Genomic DNA, 12,203 nt, shown 5'->3' on the forward strand with positions numbered 1-12,203 from the left:
GTATCATATGCCAGATTAAATGAAATGCTGCAATTGTGGTGGCGATGATGCGTTCAAAATCCTGGAGTGCCCTTTTAGGGTGGAGGAGACCGAGGTGGAAAGAGTAAGGGATGTCCAGTGTCTCCTTTCTGGAAGCTGTGAGAAGAGTGGAAGCAGTGAATGGCGGGGAAGAAACAATGGTAGTAGAGCCACCATGAGTTTCTCATTAAACAAGGGATCATGAAATGTTACATGTTAAAAAGGTGGACTTTGTATTATTTATTGTAATGGTCATAAACTGTACAGCACAATCAGAGAAGAAGTCTGAGAAAATTGGAATCATTATGAATGCTGATGAATGTTTTTTAGATTTTTGTTATTTCACAGCCGAGGCCTTGAAAGAAATCTTGTCTTTGAATGTTCCACTCTCACAGGCCCCTGAGCCTGTGTAGGGATGCAGTTTGGAATGGACTGTGATTGAAAAAGTGAGATGTGTTTTGTTTGTTGAAGTGTCTATTGTTTGTATTTTTTATGATGTAATTTTCCCCACTTTTCTGCAATAGATTTTTGTATTTTCTCCTTCAATATCCCGTCCAGCTAATATACTATCAACATTGGATGCCAAACGCCGTTTAACCCAAATGAAGAAGAAGGAAATGACAAGGCTGAACCAAAGATTTTTATAAATTAAACAAGAAATCCTATTGGCACGTTCTAGTACACGTCTGCATATTTCCGTTAGGGAACGCCTACTTTGTGACGTAAGCGTATGCAATAACTCAATTTGTCTATGCACTCCTAAACAGCGCAATTAAAAAAAAAATTTGCAAAGGGTAAAGTCAAGAAAACTTTTTCCACTCTGTTCATAACCAATTGTAGTTTGGGGAACAGAAAACTGTATTGAGATCAATTGTCCAATCGATGAGAACATTTACAGAATGTCGGCCAAAATCCATATAGTTTCCTCTTCTCCTACTGCACGCCAGTACTCTTCCTCTCACTACCATATTTGTTAGGGAGTGGAAACGCCAACCGGATGCTTCACATTTATACATCCAGTAAAATGTCTGTGTTATTGTTCTGTCTGTGGCTGAACCACTTCTTCCTCATTCGCACATTTCAGAGTTTGCGTTTCCCCGGTTCTAAATAATCTGCTGTTTGTCTTGAAGAATTGCAATCGCAGAAGAATGAATTATGTGAGATCTGACATCACTTAAAGGTTTTAAAGGTTCGTGATTTTAAATAGTAAATCAAAATGCAATTTATCGTTTAGTTGATAATGTTTTATTTCGGCTCTCGTTCGAGTGTTACCGTTTATTCATTGGCCTAAAAGTTATTACGGGGAAAAAAAAAACGTTTTGAGTTAATTATCTATGGATTGTCAGAAGAAAATGGGTGAATTGCTTATATATACACACATATATATATATATATAGCTTGTTTTGATAGCTTCGATGTATTCTATCCGTATTTATGGAAACATCTCATTCTTTCAAGTTGGCACTGTGACTCATCCTCGGGTCCGGTAGTGCTTGTCGTCAGTGGTCCAATTTGAAGTGCCATTCTATTTTTCCATCCTTCATTAGCCTATGGGCTATTTTGAAGTACCCTAGAAACAATAACAAAACATCATTGCCAGTAATCACTCTGCTAATGGTGTGTGGTTGTAGGCAGTTACTATTTCAGGCAGAGAGTACTGCAATTTTGTAAAAGTTTTTGTTTTATGGTTTTCCATTGAGTCAGTGTATTTTATTTTGTCCCCTTTAAGTTATGGGTTGTAAGTAGCACAATATTTGACTAAAGGAGCTAGCGTTACGCCTCTGTCAAAGAACCATACAAATACTCCATCTGAACGTGAAATTGATTCTCAATTGCTGTATGTCTCTGGAAACATAAATCCATCTACTTTCATATCAAAATAATTTCACAAATGCAAAAAACACACTTAATGTACACTGTTTAACCGGTTTAACACAATTGCAGACGACAGTATTTTACAGTGACAGCACGTTTGTGGAGTCAGTCTTCTGTTTAGCTAATTAGCACAGGTACTTTGGGATTGGGTTGGCGGATCGCATCCAACTTTTAGGTGCATATATCGCCACCCACGGTCTAGGAGTGTGAGGCCAGTCACGGCCTACCGACAATAAATTCTAGTACTACAAAATTGTGGAAAAAGGAAAATTACCCTGCCAACTATTATCCCTCACAAAAAAACACCACTATTTAACCGTATCTAATCTTACTACTGGCCAACGGTCTGGGAAGACAGATACTATCACACAACACCCCCTGCAACTCTTCTGCAGTAAAACCTCGCAATCCCAAGGACTTCTTTGCAGCTGCCAACACAACCTCTATTTTCTGTGACTTACTTTTTCTGTAGTACAGTTGACAACCATAGCCATGAATGCTAAGAAAACCCACCATACTCAAGCACATTCTTCCCATCCCCCTGTATTGGTCTCTGCTTATTCACGCCTCTCCTGAGTCCATACGGGAGTTGCAGCGATGAGACAAGACTGTAACTACCAATTGGATACCAGGAAATTGTGGAGAAAATGGGGTAAAACAAACAACGTTCCACTTTTCTAATTTCTTTCTTGTCCACCATCTTCTCCTTTATCAGATCTTCCAGAAGGCTTGTGTAATCCACCACTCCATATTTACTCATATGTTCATATGTTGTTAGCCATCTCTCCTGTTATGTCTCTCTCACCTCTATCACTTAGATTCTGCCAGTCCACTCTGTCTTCCATCTGTTTTCCATAAACTAGTGCTGTGACATGGAAATATGGCAGTATGGGAACCCTAACCGTATAAAGTTGATCAAACCTTTGTTTTATTTTACCTTTGTTATTTCTCACCGATATGAAAGGCAGCAAAGGTCCTTATGCTTCCAAAACCATACCGCAAGTGATGCGTGTTAATGTTCAGACGGAGTGTAGTGGCTCTTAACAACCCATTGTTTGCATCCATGAGCTAGCTAGCTTTTCTTTATGACCAGCACTGTAGTTGTGCGAGACAACTTCACCAGCATCATAGCATCGGTATCGACAAATCGTTGTGACATATGAAATACGAGTGATTGTGTAATAACTACGTGAAAAATGTATGAACGCCTTAAATGATTACGTGACGTGCAGTCATATTCAGGTCTTGATTGGTCAACATGCTTATTTGGCGTGTATCTTTTTTGACATGCAAAGACCCAAACAGCGTTCCATAGAAATCCTGGTTGAGAATGAAATGACTGAACAAATGAGCAACGAAACAGCACAGCAAGTAAGTGAAAGAAATAGGTTTTGATGATGTTTTACTGGTAATGGGGACATATGTAAATTCCAACAAAATAACTTTTTGGTCAGTGTGGTGTGTGTAACCTTTTTTTTACTAGGCAAGTCACTTAAGAACTAATTCTTATTTACAAATGACGGCCTACCCCGGTCAACCACAGACGACGCTGGGTCAATTGTGCAGTGCCCTATGGGATTCCCAATCACGGCCGGATGTGATACAGCCTGGATTCGAACCAGGGACTGTAGTGATGCCTCTTGCACTGATATGCAGTGCCTTAGATCGCTGCATTCATGTGTGTGTGTTAACTATTTAACTGTACTAGAATGCTTAAAAGGCTGTCAAAAATGTCATATTGGTGCGTCACTAGTTTGGAATGTTTATGTTCAGTCTCCCAAAAAGCTTGTTAATTTCATGACCCATTCATAATGCCTACAATTTCTTTATTTCTCCAAATATTTAAACGTCTGCTTTTTTTATTATATGCTCACCCCATTATGGTATTTCCTTTCATATTTAGGCTAAATTATGGTTCCTTCCTATCTAAACACAACCAAAATGTTACATGAACTGAGCTACTATTTACTTCCTTAATACCGCTATGCAATAGTGATTCTTTGACACATAAATAAAAATGAATTATACATTTGCCAAATTAGTTATTGTAAGGCTTTTCCTCTAATTGTTTACTGGAAGCAAATTCTTTAGATGCAATGCGATCCGTTCTGTTTGGTTCTCGCAGTGCTTACTTCCTTCCATGACACACAGTTCAATATTTGGCTACAGTGCGTCACTCCTCTCTCTCTATATATTTAGAGGTGCAGGCTGCTTCCTCAAGAAGGCTGAGGCTCTTCAGAGTTAACATGTGATTTTGTGTTATGATTCTACTGAATCACCTCGCAATGCATAGTACACAATAGCAACGTGTTTGAAGAAGTAAACTAGCTCTCAAGCTGATTACGAAATCCTCCAAAAAGTTGCAAGGACATTTCATAATTTTGTCAAATCCTATTTATTTTTCAGGTTTTGGGCTGCAGCTTGATCAGAGTTGATGAGATGCTGGCGTGAGGGGTGACACTGGTTTTGTCTCCCCCTGAGGTCCAGGATGCAGGGGGCCATAGCACGGGTGTTTGTGGTGGTGGCAGCGGCCATCTTGAACCATCCGCTGCTGTTCCCGCAGGAGAACACCACCCTCCCAGAGCAGGATGAGGCCCTGCTGGCCCGCATGAGGGAGCATGAGAAGAGGCTGGAGCTGGAGCAGGCGCGGCTGGAGCAGGAGCTCTTGTATGCAGGCACGGAGCAGCAGGACCCTGGCTCAGAGGACGGCTACGGCTGGTACTTCTGGAGCGCCCTCTCACTGGTCATCTTCTTCACTATTGAGGTGTGTCGGCAGGATTTGGCAGACATGGAAGCCCGATATGCTGATGATGAGGATGGGTTTGTTGAGGGTGGATCCATCAATTCCAAGACACTCCAGCTTGATAAGGGAGTCCTAAACAGCTTCTGTGAGAGATGCATCCACACCTCGGCCCATGAGAACTGGAGGGTGCGGGAATTTGTGGAGGGCTTCACTGATGACCTGCTGGAGTCCCTGAGGAGTGTGTGTGACAGGGAAACTGACATGGAGGTGGCGGACTTTGTGGGCGTTGGGAGCATGTTTGAGTCGTGGAGGGTGAGCAAGCCCCTGATGTGTGATCTCATTGTCCCTTTCGCCCCACCGGAGCCATACTCCTTCCAGTTCCATCTGTGGTGCAGCCCCTCCAGTGACGTGCCCCTGGACATGCAGGGCTGTGGCAGGATCAAGGTGACAAAGGTCGGGGAGAATGAGGACGGCTGTCTCTGTGGCTCTGCCAACCTGGGTGAGGACATGCTGTGCTTGCTACACAGCAAAAATAAAAAGCCTAGAGCAGACTACACCCTGGATGACCTTCTGTGCTCCAAGAACACACCTTATCTGGCTAAGGACCAGGTCATGAAGTGGTTCCAGATCTCCGTGACCAAAGCCTGGGGTCGGATTTCTCACAAGTACGAGTTTGAGCTCACTTTCCGCAACCTGGATGCTACTGGAGCACTGAAGGTCCGATTCCGCTCAGGAAAGGTTGTTGTGATGAACATCATTCCTGTTGTGGAACTAGATGGCACAAATGCCTACTTTGTGTCACACTTCCCCTCTGACAGCAGCACCTCCTCAGACACTTACTGGCCCCTCTCCTTCGCTGTCTATGAGAGGAACCTGCTCAAACATCTGGCTAAAAGCCTGCCTGAAAATTCCTGCCACCTCCACTGCCTTCAGATCATCACTTTCCTACACAACAAACAGATGGGTCTAACTGGCAGGTGTGCTCTGACCAACTACCACCTGAAGACGACTCTGCTGCACCTGTTGTTGAGTAAGGGCTCGTCTAGCTGGGGCTCTGAGAGTCTGGAGTACAGGCTACGGGACATGCTAGGCTTCCTTCACAGGAGTCTTCAGGAGAAGAGACTCTGTCACGCTCTGGTTGGGAACAGCCAAGTTCCACCAGAAGTCCAGGTTCCGGAAACATTCCACAGAGCGGAGCCCATCAATCTTTTCCGGCCACTGGTGTTACAGAGAGAGCTTTACGCTGACACGCTTCGGCATTTCCAGGAGATGCTCAGGAACGCTCCTGTTCTGATTCAGGAGTACACGCCTCTGTTACAAAATGGCGACACTCACCACAGATTCAACTCAATGGCACAGTCTGACTAATGGACTCTGTTTTAATGCACTGCAATGAGTGGAGGTATCCTTAATAATAACAATAATTAATAAATGTATGTTACAGCCTTAAGACATTTCTCTAGGCACTGAAAAGAGAGGTGAACAATGTTCCTTTGTTATTTTGAAATGGACTTTGTGGTTGGTTTTATTTGATAGCAGGTTCTAAAAACACTCAAGGAAGTTACCAAAGTGTGTTCTTAGTAACAGTACTGTAACTGCTATTTCAATATGGCTGTTTCACAAGTGCAATTATATTTTACTGAATGAAGGTTTACAAAAACTGTTTTCCCCTCACAAAATTAGAGCAGTATATTTTGATATGAAGAATAAGTATTATTTTTGTATTCTAGAGAAGACCACATCATACTTTGTAGTATGTGTGTTTTTATGATGCAGTACTTGTCAGCAATTGCTGTTTGACATGAAGGGAAATTAATTTTGTAAGCCGTGCAACAGTTTGAAAATACCAATTGAAGACTCCCTGTTACATGTCTTGGCTGTCATTCACCAAAAGATAAGACTGTCAAGGATATTCTGTTAATTCCTTTACAATGGGTACATGAGGAACATAAGATCATTTTAGAAATTCCTTTCAGCATGACAATCTTAGAAATGACACATGTACACAGATGTAAGGTTGTGCTAACTAATTGAAGGAAAAATTCCCCTCTGTTTAAGTTCAGTCTTAGGTTCAAGTATAATTAAATGGCAAATAGACAACGTATGGTTTGAGATAGTGGAATGCACTCATAAAAATGTTGTGTGTATATACATAGATGTGTGTGTATATATGTAGAATACAGTGTGTGTGTGTGTATATGTATATACACATACATATATTTTGTAAGCCGAAATACACTTTTTATTTATTAAAAGAAAATGTATTTTTTGTAGTATTACCTGTATCTCTCATACCCATTGTAACTTGCCTGTTTTACCACAGAATGTACTTTTAACAGCGTATGTTTTTTTGCAGTCATTTTATTCATAAATGTTGAAGGACTATCTATTCCTTGTGTTGTGAGTAATGCCATTGATTTTTCTACACATGGACATAAAAGATAGGATTTGAAAATGTGACAGGCAAGATAGTGGCATAACCAGTGGCAGTGCTCCACCCTCTATTCTACAGGCCATGGTCAAAATTGGGTTTCCCTCCAACTTAGCTCCCTTGTAGGTCTCACTGGGGAACATGGTGGCTTTCACTGTTGGATCCTCAAACATGCACTCTGTCCACTTCTTGAGCTCAGTGGTACCTTTCAGACAGCTTGGAATAAGAGATTACATTTATTTGAGTTTTGAAAATGAGATCGTCACTCACAGTGCACTTTGGTTGAGCCAAACTATATAAATCACACAAGCAATAGGACCTTCTCATAATACCTGTGAGAGACGGAATAAGAATGTGAATGATTATGTAAACTGATATTCATATACTAGGGCCAGTATTCACAAAGCATTTCAGAGTAGGAGTATGATCACACAATCATATGATCAGGGGGGACCAGAGCCCATATCCACAAAGCACCCTAGAGGGGAAAATTGGTTGCAAGTTCTGAGAAGACACATTTAACTCCTACTCTTATGGGTAAAAATAGATTTTTAGGGAACCTCATGAGCTGTCCTAACAAGTTGTTTTAATAGCAGGTGTCTTGATAATAGAAAAATGCATTGAGTTAGTGGTTTCTGCACCACATGCAATTACTTTGGAGTTGTTTGATATTTTCATCCATAAATAATCTAGAAGTACATGCAACAGTATTTGCGCTTTTGACTATTTCGATCATTTAATTACCTGCATCATGTTGTTTCAAGTTATCCCTTTGGAGCGCAACATCACATCGTAAAACAAATATTTCTACAATTCGTAACGGTTGTCGTAGGTGGAAGAAGGTGAAGAGGACCAATGTGCAGCGTGGTACGTGTTCATGGTAAATTTAATAAAATAAAATAACAGAACACTAGAACAAAACAAAAACAAACAAAGCGGAACAACCAAAACAGTTCTGTCTGGTGCAGACACACAAAGACAGAAAACCACTACCCACAGTAGGAAAACAGGCTGCCTAAGTATGGTTCTCAATCAGAGACAACGATAACCAGCTGCCTCTGATTGGGAACCATACCAGGCCTAAACATAGAAACACAACACCTAGACATACAACACAGAATACCCACCCACATCACAACCTGACCAAACTAAAAATAGAAACATACAAAGCAATCTACGGTCAGGCCGTGACACAATTGTGCATGCCTAAAGTTGGGCAATTGAAGGCATCTAGGGCTTATGTTAACTTTGATTGTGTTCGATGGAAATAATAGACAGTTTCAAACATATGCAATGTTGTATGCAACATTATCAGGAAGTGACTTAATCTTGATGCCTGTCAGCCAAAACGACTTAGAGTTGTAAAACTGGAGTGACGAGTGTGTTGATAGAACGGTAATATTGTAAAAATTCCGCTTTAACAACCATCAGAATTGCTTTTAAAAAAAGTTATTCATGCCAACAGTCATCCATAATTAAGAATATGCAAGTGATCATGTCAGGCAAAAATGATTTTAAATGTTTATACTAATGCTGAAGGTTGTTAAAAGCAGAATTTTGACAATATCACCGTTATATCAACACACTCCTCATTCTCGTTCTACATCTTTAAATAGTTTTGGCACACAGGAATCAAGATCAAGTCACTTGCTGGTAATGTTGCATACAACATTGCACAAGCAGCCGCACAACGCATAATGCCAAGCGTCGGCTAGAGTGTTCTAAAGCTCGCTGTCATTGGAAACACATTTTCTGAACGGACAAATCTGGATTTGGCAGATGCCAGGAGAACTCTACTTGCCTGAATGCATAGTGACACTATTATTTGTTGGAGGAGGAATAATGGTCTGGGGCTGTTTTTCAAGGTTCGGGCTAGGCACCTTAGTTCCCCAGTAAGTGACATCTTAATACTACAGCATAGAATGACATTAGGGACAGATGCTTCCAACTTTGTGGCAAGAGTTTGGGTAAGACCCTTTCCTGTTTCAGCACAAAAATTGTGCACTCTTAAAAGGGGCACACATAGGGCTGTGGCGGTCACGAAATTTCGTCAGCTGGGGATTGTCAAGCAAATAACTGCCGTTCTCACGATAATTGACAGTTAATTAACAAACACATTTAGCATATCCAGGCTTCCACACAAGCTACTGATGCAGACCTGTGGAACATCTACATTTTAAAAAGTCAAATAAACCCATGTTATATAGCCTACATCTTCACAATAAATCCATTATTTATTTTGGATAAGTCTAAAGAAACATGATATGAAGAAAATGTAGTCTATTTCAGAAGAACAGAATAGCATACTCTGAGTTGTCCTTATGTTAGGTCCTGATCTGGCTATGCCATTTGGCTGTGGGCTACGCTAGTTAATTTAGAGCAAACAAGATTTGCTTAGAATTCTGTGGCATTATTTTATAGTATGAAAAATACAATTGAACTAAGCAGAATAAAATAGAAAGGATATTTTCTCCAAACGATTTGAGGGAGTGCGCACACTTACCTATTCTGTGTTGAGTTGTTAACATACTGTAGAAATACAGTCAATTTGGAAAGTATTCAAATCCCTTGACTTTTTCCACATTTGTTTTTTCCTTCATCAATCTACACACAATACCCAATAATGACAAAGCAAAAGCAGGTCTTCATTTTTATTTGCAAATGTATTAAAAATACAAGTATTCAGACCCTTTCCTCAGTACTTTGTTGAAGCACCTTTGGAAGCAACTACAGCCTCAAGCCTTCTTTGGTATGACACTACAAGCTTGGCACACTCGTAGTTGAGGAATTTCTCCCATTCTTCTGTGCAGATCCTCTCAAGCTCTGTCAGGTTGGATGGGAAGCGTCGCTGCACAGTTATTTCAGGTCTCTCCAGAGAATGATCGGGTTCAAGGCTGGGCCACCCTAGTCTGAAGTCCTGAGCACTCTGGAGCAGGTTTTCATCAAGGATCACTCTGTACCTTGCTCCGTTCATCTTTCCCTAAATCCTGATTAGTCTTCCAGTCCCTGTCGCTGAAAAACATCCCTGAAGCATGATGCTGCCACCACCATGCTTCATCGTAGGGATGGTCCAAGGTTTCTTCCAAACGTGACACTTGACATTCAGGCCAAAGAGTTTAATCTTGGTTTCATCAGACCAGAGCATCTTGTTTCTCATGGTCCTTTTGGTGCATTTTGGCAAACTCCAAGCAGGCTGTCATGTGCCTTTTACTGAAGAGTGTCTTCCATCTGGCCACTCTACCATAAAGGCCAGATTGGTGGAGTTGGTTTTAAACTTCTTCCATTTAAGAATGAAGAAGGCCACTTTGTTCTTGGGACCCTCAATGCTGCAGAAATGTTTTGGTACTCTTTCCCAGATCTGTCCCTAGACACAATCCTGTCTTGGAGTTCTACGGACAATTTGTTCCACCTCATCAAATCAAATCAAATGTATTTATATAGCCCTTCGTACATCAGCTGATATCTCAAAGTGCTGTACAGAAACCCAGCCTAAAACCCCAAACAGCAAGCAATGCAGGTGTAGAAGCACTGACTTGCACTGTCAACTGTGGGATTTTATATAGACAGGTGTGTGCTATTTCCAAATCATGTCCAATCAATTGAATTTACCACAGGTGGACTCCAATCAAGTTGTAGAAACATCTCAAGGATGATCAATGGAAACAGGATACACCGGAGCTCAATTTCTCACTTTTGAGTCTCATAGGAAAGAGTCTGAATACTTATGTGAATACGTTTTTTATATATATACAGTCGTGATCAAAAGTTTCGAGAATAACACAAATATACATTTTCACAAAGTTTGCTGCTTCAGTGTCTTTAGATATTTTTGTCAGATGTTACTATGGAATACTGAAGTATAATCATAAGCATTTCATAAGTGTCAAAGGCTTTTATTGACAATTACATGAAGTTAATGCAAAGAGTCAATATTTGCAGTGTTGACATTTATTTTTCAAGACTTCTGCAAATCCACCCTGGCATGCTGTCAATTAGCTTTTGGGCCACATCCTGACTGATGGCAGCCCATTCTTGCATAATCAATGCTTGGAGTTTGTCAGAATGTGTGGGTTTTTGTTTGTCCACTCGCCTCACACCTGCCTGCTGCCATTCCTGAGCAAGCTCTGTACTGGTGGTGCCCCGATCCCGCAGCTGAATCAACTTTAGGAGACGGTCCTGGCGCTTGCTGGACTTTTATGGGTGCCCTGAAGCCTTCTTCATTCACAACAATTGAACCGCTCTCCTTGAAGTTTTTGATGATACGATAAATGGTTGATTTAGGTGCAATCTTACTGGCAGCAATATCCTTGCCTGTGAAGCCCTTTTTGTGCAAAGCAATGATGACGGCACATGTTTCCTTGCAGGTAACCATGATTGACAAAGAATGAACAATGATTCCAAGCACCTCCCTTTTTTTGAAGCTTCCAGTCTGTTATTCAACTCAATCAGCATGACAGAGTGATCTCCAGCCTTGTCCTCATCAACACTCACACCTGTGTTAACGAGAGAATCACTGACATGATGTCAGCTGGTCCTTTTGTGGCAGGGCTGAAATGCAGTGGAAATTTTATTTTTGGATTCAGTTCATTGGCATGGCAAAGAGAGACTTTGCAATTAATTGCAATTCATCTGACCACTCTTCATAACATTCTGGAGTATATGCAAATTGCCATCATACAAACTGATGCAGCAGACTTTGTGAAAATGAATATTTGTGTCGTTCTCAAAGCTTTTGGCCATGACTGTGTGCGTATATATATAAATTGGCAATTTCTTTAAAAATAATCTGTTTTCACTGTCATTATGGTTATTGTGTGTCGATTGATGAGGATTTGTATTTATTTAATAAACTTTAGAATAAGGCTGTAATGTAACAAAAATGTGGAAAAAGGTATGGGGTCTGAATACTTTCTGAATGCATTGTAGGTACTACTATATGCTTAATTTAGTTGTTCTACAAACACTGGGCTATATGTTTTGATTTTGAATACATTGTAAGGCTGCAGAATGTGATTAATGATGATTTGAAAAAAGTTGCATGAGCTGTGCTTTGTTTTTTTGCACAGGCTGTACACACTTCATCAGTCTCTCATTCACAATTTGACAAGCACATGATAATGCCTTGACTTTCCCCTT

General features: G+C 40.7%; 1 protein-coding gene across 5 annotated transcripts; it reads left to right on the top strand.

Moving 5' to 3' along the window:
- Positions 1-1,038: 1,038 nt before the first annotated feature.
- Positions 1,039-7,025, top strand: LOC118369721 (inositol 1,4,5-trisphosphate receptor-interacting protein-like). Of its 5 annotated transcripts, none has more exons than XM_035754358.2 (3): positions 1,043-1,207; positions 3,189-3,264; positions 4,300-7,025. In XM_035754358.2, the coding sequence occupies exon 3, from the start codon at positions 4,382-4,384 to the stop codon at positions 6,002-6,004; it is 1,623 nt and encodes a 540-aa protein (XP_035610251.1). In that variant the 5' UTR covers positions 1,043-1,207; positions 3,189-3,264; positions 4,300-4,381; the 3' UTR covers positions 6,005-7,025. The 5 variants fall into 5 exon arrangements, with proteins under 5 accessions (XP_035610250.1, XP_035610251.1, XP_035610252.1 ...); XM_035754359.2 differs by having other exon boundaries at positions 4,457-7,025; XM_035754357.2 differs by lacking the exon at positions 3,189-3,264 and having other exon boundaries at positions 1,039-1,207.
- The last annotated feature ends 5,178 nt before the right edge of the window (positions 7,026-12,203 follow it).

Source organism: Oncorhynchus keta, chromosome 36 (genome assembly GCF_023373465.1).
Source record: "Oncorhynchus keta strain PuntledgeMale-10-30-2019 chromosome 36, Oket_V2, whole genome shotgun sequence".
NCBI classification, from domain to species: Eukaryota; Metazoa; Chordata; class Actinopteri; order Salmoniformes; family Salmonidae; genus Oncorhynchus; species Oncorhynchus keta.

Coding starts and splice junctions, on each gene's coding strand:
- LOC118369721 (XM_035754357.2), top strand. CDS start 4,382: ATGCAGGGGGCCATAGCACGGGTGTTTGTGGTGGTGGCAGCGGCCATC.